General features: G+C 36.6%; 1 protein-coding gene across 2 annotated transcripts in view; it reads left to right on the top strand.

Moving 5' to 3' along the window:
• The window catches only part of LOC149829567 (putative cyclic nucleotide-gated ion channel 5), a 93,281-nt gene extending 78,682 nt beyond the window's left edge, over positions 1–14,599 (top strand). For both annotated transcript variants that reach the window (XM_090016022.1, XM_090016021.1), the window contains exons 6-8: positions 11,825–11,936; positions 13,292–13,528; positions 13,619–14,599. In XM_090016022.1, coding sequence (XP_089872148.1) covers positions 11,825–11,936; positions 13,292–13,528; positions 13,619–14,335 — 1,066 coding nt within the window. In that variant the 3' untranslated portion in view covers positions 14,336–14,599. The remainder of the gene's footprint in view (positions 1–11,824; positions 11,937–13,291; positions 13,529–13,618) is intronic.
• The last annotated feature ends 364 nt before the right edge of the window (positions 14,600–14,963 follow it).

Raw genomic sequence — 14,963 nt, 5'->3', positions numbered from 1 at the left:
CAATACAAGAGGCCTTCAAAAGGCTATGCATAAAAAATATAGGATCTTTATTGAATGAGAGCTCAAAAGCATAACAAATACAAGGAAGGATGACCCTTATTTATACAACAAAAAAGAGCAAAAATGAGAGCCATTGGGGGCTCCCCATAGAGACATTGGGATCCCCCAACGGTCACTTTTGTGACCGGTGGGTGTCCCAACAACTCTATGTGGGACCTCCAATGTGGGTAAAAAAAGGGTTTAAAAAAGAAGAAAAATACAAAAAATAAAAAAGATAAAATAACCTAATTAATAAATAGTTGTTTCTAGAAACAATTATGTAAAAAAACAAAAATACCCCTATCAGGTATTTTACATATATATATATATATAAATACATGTATTTTAACAGGATTACTAGGTCCTAACTGTGGTCATCCTAGCAATTGGGCCAAAAGTTTTCGCATAATCTATTTCATACTCTTGGGAATATTTCTTGAAAACTAATCTAGTTTTGTACCTTTTAAGAGTTCCATCACTCTTGATTTTTACTTTATATACTCATTGACAACATATAGGTTTCTTTTTTGGGAGAATATCTTGTATAATCCAAATATTTGCCTTTTCTAAAGCATCTAATTCTACCCTCAGGGCTTCTACCCATTCAGGATGTTCTTTTGCTTGAGCATAGTTCAAGAGTTCTATGTAGGAATGTATTAACATAATGTAGGCTTGATACTTAGGTGAAAAAGCCATAAGACACAAAATTTTTAGGGGATTTTGATACTCTAGATGACCTTCTAGTTTGTGTTTCTACATGGTGTTCATCTTTGGTATATTTTTTAAGAGTATATGGATGTTCAAAATTATTACACCTGGAATATTGGATACAACTTTGATCCTTATGGGATTGTTCTTCACTCATCTCATTATCATGAGATTCTTCTTCACTTACTATATCATTTTTAACTTATTGATTTTTCTCAAGAACAATATCACAATCACCAAACTTTGGAATTAGATCCAACAAGAAAAAATACTCAGTTATTTTCTTAAGATTTTCAAATTCAAAAAACCTCTTTTTTCAAGAAAAACACAATTCTTGAAACATATAACTTTTTATTTTTAAAGTCAAAGCATTTGTAGCCTTTTTGATTATTTGCATACCCTAAAAAGACATAAGGAATAACACAGGCAGAAAGTTTATCATTTTTATCACTAAAAATAAAACATTTACACTAAAAAATTCTTAATCTAGAATAATAAGGGACAAGTTTAAAAAGTTTTTCAATTGGTGATACATTTTTCAAGGAGACAGATAACATTATGTTAATGAAATAATCTCAGTTAGTGTGGCTTCAATTCAAAAATCTTTAGATACTTGGTTCGCAATAAGCAAAGTTCTTTAGGTCTCTATGATATGTATATGTTTTCTTTTAGCTAAACTATTTTGTTGCGGAGTGTAAGGACAAGATTTTTGATATGTGATACCATTTAATTCTTGAGTCTTTAAATTCTTTTGATAAAAATTTTCTCCCTAGATCAGTGCGAAAGATAGAAATATCATTTTGAGACTTATTTTTGACCAAGTTGTGGAATATTTAAAAAATGTAAAAAAATTTCAAATTTATGTTTAAGAAAATAAATCCAAGTATGTCTAGTAAAATCATCAACAAAGATTACTTAATATGCAAACTCACCCTTAAATGTCACAGTTGTTGGGCCCCAAACATCCGAATGTATTAACTCAAGCGGTCGTGTAGAAAAAAATATTCTTTCTTGAAATAGCAATCTCTTTATTTTGTCAACAATACAGTCTTCACATATAAAATTTTCAAGATTACAAAATTTTTTCATATTTGAAAAATGCTGAATTTTCGATACATTAAGATGACTAAGCCTTTTATGTCATAAATCCAAATCTAGTTTCTAAACATTATAACAAAAGGTATTCTTGGGTATTTCCAAAAAATCCATATAGTATAAACCTCCTTCTCTATGGCCTTCCCCAATCAGCTTCCTAATTGGCGATCCTACACCTTAACTCAAGCGGTCGTTTAGAGACAAAGGTTCTTTCTTGAAATGACAATATCTTCATTTTGCCAAGAATACAATCTTCACATGTAAAATTTTCAAGATTACAAAATTTTTCTATATTTGAAAAATGCTGAATTTTGGATACTTTAAGATGGCTACGCTTTTTATGTCATAAATCCAAATCTAACTCCTAAAAATTATAACAAAAGGTATTCTTGGGTATTTTTAAAAAAATCATATAGTATAGACCTCCTTCTCTATGACCTTCCCTAATCAGCTTACCTGACTGACGATCCTACACCCGACAACCAATAGAGAATTGAGAGACAGATATTTAAATTTAATTTAGGAATATATATAATTTTTTGAATAAAAAACCTTTTTGAATTTTGAGAGACATTTTCGATCCTGTTCCCTTTATCTCAAGATATGTCCCAGCAGCAATGAGTTGATCCGCTTGAGTTATGACATTCAGATAAAATATTACCATTTGGTGTCATATGAAATGAGGCACTTGAGTCAAGAAACCAAAGAGATTACCGGGATCAGAGATGCCAACAGACGAAACCACGACTCTAGTTGATGAAGCTCCTTTGAGTAGGGGTTTAAGAGCCTTACAAGTTGAGTCAAGGACGTTCCCGATGGTTATTCTTGCATAGTTTTGAATTCACTTGACTCTTGTGCAACCAAGGCAACCTTCTTCTCATAAGGTCTCTTCAACTTAGTGCAAGAAGTCTTGACATGTCCCGGTTCGCGATAATAATAACAAATAAATTTTTTCTTCTCAAACTCATTGCCTTGTTTTTCATAAAGATCATTGTTTGGTCTTTCATACTTTGGTGGTTTGTAAGTATGGACATAGTTTCTTGGCTTAGATATGACTAGAACTGAGTCATCATCACTCTTAGAAGTCTTCTTTTTAACCCTATTTTCTTTCATACTTAGTTCTTTAATTGTATCTTTAATACAAAAAACTTTCTCTCTATAAAGAAGAGCAGATTTGGTAGACTCAAACCCCAGTCTTAGGCCATTGATAAATTGATAGAAATGTTCTGCATCAATTTGTCTTGGACAAAGTTTTATATCATCGGGACAATGTCATCTAGGCTAAAAAAGAGCCAACTCATTCAAAAGGTCGGATAATTCAATAAAATATTATCTAATGTTTCTTTCTTCTTGAGTCATGGTACAAATTTTGTCTTATAAATTGCACACATGTGAAATATCTTTATACATTCTTTTATGATAATCTCATGCCTTATTTGCATGTTTAAATTTGGCAAGACTAGAACACTTCTTGATATCGACATTACTAATGAGCCAAGACATAATTTTGGCATACTCCTACCTTTATTTTTTTCATTTTTTCTCATAGTTGAGTATAACATTGGTTTTTTCAACCTGATGTACTTCCTTTTCACCTTTTATCTTAGTAAGAATTAATTTGGATTCTGAATCGGACCCCATCTACTAATCCCCACAATCTTTTTTCCCATATGAGGTGTTTCATGATTGAAGCCCATATTACATAATTTGTGTCAATGAGCTTGATGGGTTTTATGGTGACATTTTTATTGTCATCTATTTTTAACAAAAGATAGAGAAAAGGGAGAGGGAAAGAAAAAAAGAAATAAAGAGGAGACAAAGAGAAGATCACAAACACTCTACCACCAAGCGAGTACCACCAATAAAGAGCACACTTCCTAATACACTGAAAAATAAAATCAGCTTGGTCACCAAGCTTTGATACCATGTAAGAAAACAAGTTCCTCCGAAGATGTTCACTAAATCGTCAAAGTGGTCACTCAAAAGAGTTCCACCAAAGCACTAAAAGAACACACAAAAAGCCACAAATGAGCTCACACACAAGACCCACTAAAGGTGGCTGAAACAGCTTAAAAAAATATTATGTTATTGACTCAAATATGCAAGAAGCATTACATAAGTGAGGGGGTTTCACCCCTTTATATACACATTCCAAAGGGCCTCAATAGAGATGTTGGGAGATGCCCAACGGCTCTAAATAGAGCCGTTGGACCCTCCCAATGTCTCTTAATTTTGACTAGTCAACATTGGTTGACTAATTGGAATTGAACCAAAAATAAAAAAGTAAAAAATCTAAAGCTAGTTACTAATCTAGTTATATATATATATATATAAAGTTCAAAAGTTGGACATCAGATTGACCGCACCGGGTGCCGCACCTGCACGCGCACCCGCATCGTGTCGCATTGACGCGTGTGCGGCATCCAGTTGTCTGAGTCCCTGTGACATAGTTTGGATGCTGGTGATGTAAACCATGGTTTTAAAACCAGTGGCTCGTCATTCAGCTCGTCCATGAGTGACTCGTGATTCGGCCGGGTCAACTCGGTGACTCAGCTAGGTCATGTTAACTTTATATTTTATATAAAATCTATAAATATATGTATATGTATATACTTGTTAAATTATATACCTAATCATTCAATGTAATATATATATTATATATATAAGGTAATACATATACATATATTAATATATATGTATATGTATCTACTTATTCTATATATAAAATATATATTTCTATTTGTTTAGCCGTAGGAGTAGATTAGTCTTTTCCTCTATTTTACGCACATTCACTTTATGAATGTGATTGTAATTTATTTTAGTTTTCTTTTTCTTTTATTTTTTATTTTCTTTTTGTAAAGTACCAAAAGGTACCATGGGGGGCCCACTAACATAGACGTTGGGCCCTCTCCAACGGTCACATTTGTGACCGTTGGAGGGGCTCTAACGTCTATGAGTGGAGCCCCTCCAAGGCCCCTCTTGTGTTGTTATAAATAGGGGTTTCACCCCTTTGTATTTTTCATGGCTTTGAGTCAAAGCCCAAGTGCTCAATAAATCGATTCCATTGTTTTTATGTATTTGTGAGTTATTTGTGAGTTGTGCCTTTGTGCACAAGTGTTCTAAAGTGTTCTAAAGTGTTCTTATTGTGCATTCGTGGTGGGTCTATTATCAAGAATATTAAGGTCTTGATATTAGTATCTTATTGGAGATACTTTCACATGGTATCAGAACCTCGTTGAAAGGAGGATCGTGCATCTCGCCACTTGTGAAGTACCTCGAAAAACGTGCCCTCAAGCTAGTGAAGTTTTGGAGTATATCATTTGCTTCAGGCAATATTTTAGAAGCAACTTTTGTCAAGAAAAGTTTGAAAATCCGTTAAGGTACGCATTATTTTCTATCTTTTCTTCTCTCTAATGGGGGAAAAAGACTCCCACTTCTCCCTTGGGTTTAAACTTAGTGGTTCAAATTACCATGTTTGGGCTGGCAATATGGAAGCCTATATCAAAGGGAAAGGCCTTTGGGGCTACGTTCAAGGTTCCATATCGGAACCCGAACCTAAACTTTCTATTATAGAGAAAGGGGAGATTAAGATTCTTGAAGGTGAAGATAGACAAAAGGCCTTAGAAGAATATTCCAAAAAGCATGATGAGTGGGAAATGAAGAACTTCAAAATATTGTCTTGAATTTTTTCATCCGTTGAAACCAAGATCAATGCCAACATCATTAAGTTTAAAAGGGCCTCCGAAGCTTGGTTATACCTTGAAAAAATGTATACTTCAAGGGACTTGTCTCACAAATACTATCTCCAAAAGAAAGCCTTGACTCTTCAACAAAACGATTTATCCATTCGGGAATATTTTGCCGAATTATCATCTATTTGGGACGAGCTTGCCATGCTCGAACCAAAATAGAGCGGAGAAACTATTGAATTAAGGCACAAACAACTAGAGGAAGATCGATTTTTCAACTTCCTAAATGGTCTTAGACCCGAATTTGAGCAAATTCGGTCCTCTCTTCTATCTGCGTTCACATCTCCCTCTATTGAAGATGTCATCACCAAGCTAAGTGGTGAGGAAACACGTATGGGGATCAGTAAGAATAACCCAAGCATCCTTGCTACACCTTCTCAAAGTGATTATGAAGTGGTTAATGCTGTGTCAAGACCCGGAAATAATTTGAAGACCTACAAACCGCCTCATTTCAAAAATCAAGGGCAAAATGATCGATATGGCAAGAGAGATTATAGCAAATTAACTTGCCATTTTTGTAATGAACCGGGGCATATCAAACCCAATTGTCCCAAATGGAAGAAATTCCTTGCCGCTGCTTTAGCATCCCAATCGGAGGAACGACCTTCGACATCAAATGAACCTCTTTTGCTTCATCAAATTATGGATGCTCTTCAACCTCTTCTCAAAGGAGGCATTTCTGGAGCTGCTATGTCATCCTCTTCCTCTCTCGGTAAGACATCTTGGCTACTTGATTCCGGTGCTTCGTTTCATATGACTCCAAGCCATTGTTTTCTTTCTGATTATTCTAAAAATTGTCTTCCATCTTTTGTCTCAACGGCGGATGGAACACCTCTTGAAATTAAAGGAATAGGCAATTTTGAAAAACAAAACTTCTTTATCCCAAAAATTCGTCTTATACCAAAACTAAACTTAAATCTACTTTCCGTTTCTCAACTCTCGGACTATGGTTGCGATATAAAATTCTCTTCTGATAAATGTTGGATACAGGATCGCCAGTCCGGGAAGTTGATTGGGGAAGGCTCTAGGAGAGGAGACCTCTACTATGTTGATTTTCTTAAAATTCCCAAGAATCAATTTTGTAATGTTGCTCAAAACAAAGATATTCATGTATGGCATAAGAGATTGGGTCATCCCAATATTGTTAAAATCTCTTATTTGCCTTTTATTAAGCATCTTTGTAATGAAAATTTTGTTTGTAATGAATGTATTCTTGGAAAAATGAGAAGTCTTCCTTTTCCTCAAAGATCCATGTTTACAATAAAACCTTTTGAAATCGTTCACTCCGATGTATGGGGTCCGGCTCCAGTGATATCTAAGGGAGGTTTCTCTTACTATGTTATCTTTGTGGGCGACTTCACTAGGTTTAGTTGGATATATTTTCTTAAACATAAACATGAAGTTTTTTCAACTTTTAAAACATTTCATATGATGGTTTTAAATCAATTCAATGGAAATTTAAAAATTCTTAGAACCGATTCGGGTGGTGAATACCTTTCCAATGAATTCAAAAGCTATCTTGAAAATTATGGAATTCTCCATCAAAAGTCTTGTCCTAACCCCCCCCCCCCCCCCCAACAAAATGGGTTGGCTGAACGAAAACATAGGCATATTATTGAAATCACACGAACTTTTCTTATTTCTCAAAATATTCCGAAAAAACTTTGGGCAGAGGCCGCCCTTACTTCTGTCTATCTCATAAATAGACTTCCATCTAAAAACTTGAACAAGATTTCCCCATTTGAAAAATTATACGAAAAAGAACCTGATTATAGCAGGTTAAGGGTTTTTGGATGTAAATGTTTTGTCCTTACTGATAAAAATGACAAACTTTCCCCTAAGGCCATTCCTTGTGTTTTTCTTGGTTATTCTGAAACTCATAAAGGCTTTCGCTGTTATGATATTAAAAGTGATAAACTATATGTTTCCAGAAATGTAAGCTTCTTGGAAAATATTAGTGGTTTCGAAAAACTTGAAACTAATGACGAGAATATAGACTATTCCTTTCTGTTTAATTTATTAACTGAAGATGATGATACTAGTGATGATGAAACAAAACAAAATGACTTGAATAATAATGAAACTCATTCTGATTCCTCAACACTTCATCAACACATCAATGAAGAACCACATAGAGACCCTATAACCTACTCTCATAGAGATAGGAATACTTTTAGAAGTGCCCTTGAAAGATATGATAGTGAGTCTACCCCTTCGAGTGAAGGAAATCTTCGTAGGACCGAAAGATCAAGAAGACCCCCTTCTAGGTTCATCTCATATGAGTCCTTCTCACCAAAATATAGAGCTTGTCTAAGCGCCATTCACTCTTACATAGAACCTAGGGATTTCGAGGAAGCACGAAAATGTCCGGAATGGATTGTCGCTATGAATAATGAACTTGAAGCCCTAAAGAAAGCAAAGACATGGGAGTTTCAAGACCTCCCTAAAGACAAGAAAGCAATAGGGTGTAGATGGGTGTTTAAAGTCAAAACTAAGAGTGATGGGTCCCTTGAGAGATATAAGGCCCGTTTAGTTGGAAAAGGATATGGTCAAACATATGGGATTGATTATGAGTAGACTTTTGCCCCGGTTGCTCAGATGGTCACCGTCCGATGTCTTATAACCGTTGCCTCTATCAATAAATGGAACATCTATCAGATGGATGTTAAGAATGCGTTTTTAAACGGAGATCTAAACGAAGAAGTATATATGGATGCTCCTCCTGGAATGGAGTCTCCTAAAGGAAAAGTGCTTCGTCTTCGGAAAACACTTTATGGTTTAAAACAAGCTCCCAAGGCTTGGTATGATAGGTTTAACTCCGTAATGTTAGAAAATGGTTTTTCATCCTGCTTTACTAATACTGCTTTTATTTGTTAGAAAATCTAATGCAGGGATTGTTATTCTGCTACTTTATGTGGATGACATGCTTATAACTGGGAGCGATTCTAAAGGGATTAAAAGCATAAAATCCATTTTAAAGGATAAGTTTGAAATGTCTGACTTAGGCTTCTTAACTTATTTTTTGGGTATTGAGGTAGCATACTCTCATAGAGGATATTTTTTGTCTCAAACTAAACTTGCATCTGAGATTATTGACAGGTCAGGTATTACAGATGATAAAATTTGTGAAACTCCTGCTATAGTAGGAGCTAAAATGAAGATTGATGATGGTGTTCCTCTCCTCGATCCTACTCCCTACAGGCAACTAGTAGGATCGTTGATGTACCTAAGTATCACCAGACCAGATATCTTACATGCGGTGCATACAGCAAGTCAATTTCAGCATGCACCAACTTCTGTTCACATGAGTGCTATCTTACGTGTCGTAAGATACCTAAAGCATACTAGTAATAAGGGAGTTTTTCTGTCCTCCTCTTCTGAGTTAAGATTGATTGCTTATACTGACTCTGATTGGGGAGGTGACCCAAATAACCGTCACTCCACCACTGGTTTTTGTGTATTCTTAGGAGATTCATTAATCTCATGGAGATGCAAGAAGCAACAAAATGTGTCTCTATCATCAACTGAAGCGGAATATCGTGCCATGGCGACTACTACCATGAAAATTGTTTGGATTCATCAGTTGTTGGAAGACATGGGGATCACTATTGAAGGGCCTACCAAGCTTTGTTGTGACAACAAAAGTGCGATTTATATTGCTAAAAATCACACTTTTCATGAGCGGACCAAACACATAGAGATGGATTGTCACTACGTTTGGGAGGTGTACCTCAAAGGGATCATTGACCTTCCTTATGTCACGTCCGAATATCAATTGGCGGATTTCTTCACTAAAGCCTTGTGTGCTCCGCGTTTCAACTTTCTTCTTAGCAAACTCTCGGTCATCCTACCCTAAGTTTGAGGGGGGATGTTAAATTATATACCTAATCATTCAATGTAATATATATATTTTATATATATAAGGTAATACATATACATATATTAATATATATGTATATGTATCTACTTATTATATATATAAAATATATATTTCTATTTGTTTAGCCGTAGGGGTAGATTAGTCTTTTCCTCTATTTTACGCACATTCACTTTATGAATGTGATTGTAATTTATTTTAGTTTTCTTTTTCTTTTATTTTTTATTTTCTTTTTGTAAAGTACCAAAAGGTACCTTGGGGGGCCCACTAACATAGACATTGGGCCCTCTCCAACGGTCACATTTGTGACCGTTGGAGGGGCTCCAACGTCTATGAGTGGAGCCCCTCCAAGGCCCCTCTTGTGTTGTTATAAATAGGGGTTTCACCCCTTTGTATTTTTCATGGCTTTGAGTCAAGGCCCAAGTGCTCAATAAATCGATTCCATTGTTTTTATGCATTTGTGCATTTGTGAGTTATTTGTGAGTTGTGCCTTTGTGCACAAGTGTTCTAAAGTGTTCTTATTGTGCATTCGTGGTGGGTCTATTATCAAGAATATTAAGGTCTTGATATTAGTATCTTATTGGAGATACTTTCACAATACTATCTATATTTTATAGTATTTTACCAATATATTATATATAATATGCATTATATGATATTTTTTATAATATATTTAATGTATAATTTTATTAATACATGTATAACCATATTTTTATATATAATATACATAATATTTATATTATATTTCATATAATATATGTAATTATATATAAAATGTATTGTATATGTATATATATGCATGGATCGCCCATGACTAGGCTGACTCGCCCATGACTCGGCCGAGTTTTGTAAAAAACGAGTTCAACCAGTTTTTTGACCCAGTGACTGGATGATCCAAGCTGAGTCAACCGAGTCACAGAACGATCAAATTGTAGATTTAATGTTCAAGGATGAAGCAAATACCATCACCAATATCCAACAGCAAGTGCAAAGATAACAAGTCTCAAATAGTCAAACTCATTTTTACCCAATGGTATATTATATTATTTATGCTAAAATTCTGCAAAAATATTGGAAAGAGGTCCCTAACTTGTGTCTTCAATACAGATCCAAAATTGAAAACCACCAAAGGTCGGGTCCATATGACCCCTGGAGTGTTGTATGTTGATGTTAACACCAAAATCAAGATTGACTTTCTTCTGCAGAAGATAAGACCTTTTGATTTGTTCGTGAGTCATGGTTCTTTTAACTTGTCAGGTATACGATATTTCAAGAAAGGGAGAAACAGCAGAAGGTTGCTGGATCATCATTTAGGATATATATATGACTCACTGTTAACACAATTTTAGAACAAAAGATAAATTGCTTTTTTATATTTTTTTGCTGTTATCCATAGGTGAAAAAGGAATCCAAAATATTGGCAATTCGCAAAATAACTAAGGAAAAAAGGGAAGAACCTAGATAAAACTAATGAATTTATGATGGTCGTACTCATGGTTCCGAGTGACTGCAATATTAATGCACTTGAAATGAAATATGAACTGCAGTTTTAAAATGAAGAAGTTATTACAACAACAACAACAACTACGCCTTCATCCCAAAACAATTGGGGTCGGCGATATGAACCAAAAAAGAAAATCATTCTGGGTCTTCCACATGAATCCTTCTCCTCCAATCATTTCTATCCAATGCCATGTCCTCGGTGAGGTTCAAAGCATTCATATCCTTTCCTATCACCTCCATCCATGTCTTCCTAGGCCTACCCCGACCTCTTTTAACTAATATATTTTCCCATTTCTCCATTCTTCTAACTTTAGCATCATTAGGCCTACGCTGAATATGTCCAAACCACCGTAAACGATTCTCTCTCATCTTATTTTCAATGGGTGCAACGCCTACCTTCTTACGTATCTCCTCGTTCCGAATCTTATCTTTTATTGTATTTCCACACATCCATCTCAGCATACGCATCTCAGCTACACTCATTTTTTGAATATGATGTCTCTTGGCAGCCCAACATTCCGTACCATATAGTAAAGCGGGCTTAATAGTCATCCTATAAAACTTTCCCTTCAACCGCAATGACATTCTACGATCGCACAACACTCCAGTTGCACTTTTCCATTACAAATGAAAGTTATTATCTTGAGATAATTCTGAACAGTTGTCTGCTGGAGCCTGTGAAGTCATCTGTGTAACTTTGTCCATTTGTTCCACATATTCCCATGTTTTTGTGGCAGCAAAACATGATTTGACATTTTGGTCCTGTCCTGTTTCAGCATGTCAGAATCTTAAAATTTTAGTGAACTTTTTATGGCCTTCCAGAGGCTAGTGTTTAACCTATCTTTGCTTGCAGTACTCTAGGGCAAGGTCTCCAAACCAGCACTTACCTTGGAGAGGTGATATTTTCTATTGCACTTGCAACAATTGGTCTCATCCTCTTTGCTCTCCTCATTGGAAACATGCAGGTACATTTTCTGAATTTTTGCAGTTACATGTACAGATAAACACACATGAAAAGGGCGCAAATTTTCATTCTTTTCTGTTTCTGTTGTTTTTTGTACTTGTATGATATCTTGATTGCATGTTTTCAGGCAATTGCAACCTGCTCATACTTGAGAGAGAGAGAGAGAGAGAGAGAGAGAGAGAGAGAGAGAGAGAGAGAGAGAGAGAGAGTTTTCAGCATGGTCTTCTGCTATTGACAGACTCCAAATTCTGAAAAATGAAAAAAAAATACTTGTCCATGTAGCATAACCTTTCCTATAAGGAATCCCCTATCCGTCTATTTGATTCAATCTTAGTGCATCTACATGGTAAGATTGTTTGATACATCCTAAGGGTTGGTTCTCGTCTAAGATAATCAGATCTACCCGAACCTAATGCATGTGTTAGAGGAGAGTCTTCATCATGTTCTAGTTTGATCATGTCTTGTCAAGTCCACTCTGGGCCATTCTCTCTCTCTCTCTCTCTCTCTCTCTCCCTCTCTGTCTCTGTGAGTGTGAACATGTACTTGGAAAATGTGTGCAGCGGCAATTTTCCTTTTGGACGGTGCTATCCATTTTGCTCTAGCCATCTTGGTGGTGCTGCCTTGCAAGTCACAAACTGATTAGCTTTTTTTTGTCAGTGTAGGCAAAATACTGGCCACAAGGTGGCTGGAGTCGACACAATGTGGTACATTTTTCCAGTCTTTTGGCAATGTAGATGACATGTCTATACACACACATAGATGTCAAACCAGATGGTATTGCCCTAGAAAAATATCTTCATCAGATCCTGTGGACTGTCTTAACATAACCTGATTTCTTGTATATGTAAAATGTTTACCAGAGCTATTTCTCTAGATAATCATGTTTGAATTTCTGAAAAAAAGTTATGGCAAGAAATCACATTTCTTTTAAGTGTCATGAGGACTTCATTCAGGATTTTTTTTCTCAAAAGGGGAAGGGGGGGGGGGGGGGCGGAGAGGACTGTGATCAAACCTGCCAGAATGGTAAACTATAGTCACGTTGGGATTCAAGCTGAATTTGACTTTGATGCACATTATATTTGTGTTTTTAACTTTTTAGGCTTGTATACTTTCCATTGCTTTCTGTTATAAGACCCCTCATTCTGGCATTTCTCTGTAAAGTCAACATAGATATGCCTATGGTAAGATCCTCTGCTTTTCTGATGCACAGTCATGAATGTGTTGCCTGGCAAGCATTTTTTTTTTATGATTTAGCCACTTCACGATAATGGTTGTGAATCCATTTTTTTGCATGTATATGACAAATGAATTCTTCTGGCCAGCATGTATCTTTATGATTTGGTTTCCAATTGACAGACTTATCTGCAATCACTAACAACTCGTTTGGAAGAGATGAGAGTGAAAAGGCATGACTCAGAGCAATGGATGCACCACCGATTGCTCCCCAAAGATCTGAGAGAGCGCGTGAGAAGGTATGATCAGTACAAGTGGTTGGAGACACGAGGAGTGGATGAGGAGAGCTTGGTTCAGACTCTTCCCAAAGACCTAAGAAGGGATATTAAGCGCCACCTTTGCTTAGCCTTGGTCAGAAGGGTGAGCATTTACTCCATGCACACATTCCCTTTAATATCATATTAAACCTTCACTTCACCCATGTTTCTTTTTGTCGATCCATTTATTCAGGTCCCACTGTTTGAGAGCATGGATGAACGTTTGCTTGATGCTATATGTGAGCGGCTTAAACCAGCCTTGTATACTGAGGGTACTTACATTGTGAGGGAGGGAGACCCTGTGGATGAAATGCTCTTCATTATACGCGGTCGCCTAGAAAGTGTGACAACAGATGGAGGGCGTAGTGGCTTCTTTAATCGGGGCTTACTAAAAGAAGGAGATTTCTGTGGTGAGGAGCTTCTGACCTGGGCTTTAGATCCCAAATCAGGTGGCAACCTTCCATCTTCAACTAGGACCGTAAAGGCACTATCAGAAGTTGAAGCCTTTGCTTTGATAGCCGAGGAGTTGAAATTTGTTGCAAGCCAATTCAGGCGCCTGCACAGCAGACAAGTGCAGCACACATTTCGCTTCTACTCACAACAGTGGAGGACATGGGCTGCCTGTTTCATTCAAGCAGCATGGCGACGTTACTCTAAGAGGAAGAATGCTGAATTCCGTCGCATGGAAGAGGAAGAAGAAAGTGCTGGATTCAGCGAGGTGAACAGTGGTTCTGTTGCAGCTGGCTCGGCCAGTCTTGGGGCAACAATCTATGCCTCCCGGTTTGCAGCTAATGCACTCCGAGGCGTTCACAGACTAAGGAACATGAGGAGTGCGGGTGGCGGTGCAAGGGAATTGGTAAAACTCCAGAAGCCACCGGAACCTGATTTTGCACTGGAAGACACGGATTGAGGCGGCATGCGAAGCCACCTCCAAAAATGATATCTGCTCGGTATTTCTGGTCGTGCTGGAGTGGTTTCCGTGGCAGAATGGGTGGCTGGAACTCATCCTTCAGCGTGCATGAGCAAATGGCTTGCGGTTGAATAGGTTGTGTTATTATGTAAATTATATCGAAACATTTGATCCGGACTCCCACGCAGCTTGTCTACCACATGTATTATGGTTTACTATGAGACTTCGATTTGTTGCTATATATAAAATCAAACATGGAATCCAGTGTTTGCGTATTGATAGTTTATTTATTTATTTATTTATTAGTCGTCATTGCTTTTTTACCACTCGCTCTCTCTGTTCTCTGCTAGTTTTGGGTAAATGATGTCTTTCATGAAAGCTTTTCCCAAAATTGGCCAACACCTTTTTTGCTGACTCTTGTATGCCAGTTCTTCATCTCTCTCTCTCTCTCTCTCTCTCTCTCTCTCTCTCCTTGTTTTGTACTTTCTGTTTAGGAAACAACTGATAAAAGTGGCCTTATTAATCGGGGCTTGGCCAAATCATCATCTATCACTTGGTGGTCGCTCAACGTTGATGAATTCAGTGCTCAGCTCCATCCCAATCTATTCTTTATCTCTGTTCAAGTTCC

The sequence above is a fragment of the Nuphar pumila genome, chromosome 8 (genome assembly GCF_984573655.1).
Source record: "Nuphar pumila chromosome 8, dmNupPumi1.hap1.1, whole genome shotgun sequence".
In the NCBI taxonomy this organism is placed as follows: Eukaryota; Viridiplantae; Streptophyta; class Magnoliopsida; order Nymphaeales; family Nymphaeaceae; genus Nuphar; species Nuphar pumila.
The sequence above is the reverse complement of the archived record's forward strand: the minus strand, read 5'-3'. Positions and strand labels throughout refer to the sequence as shown.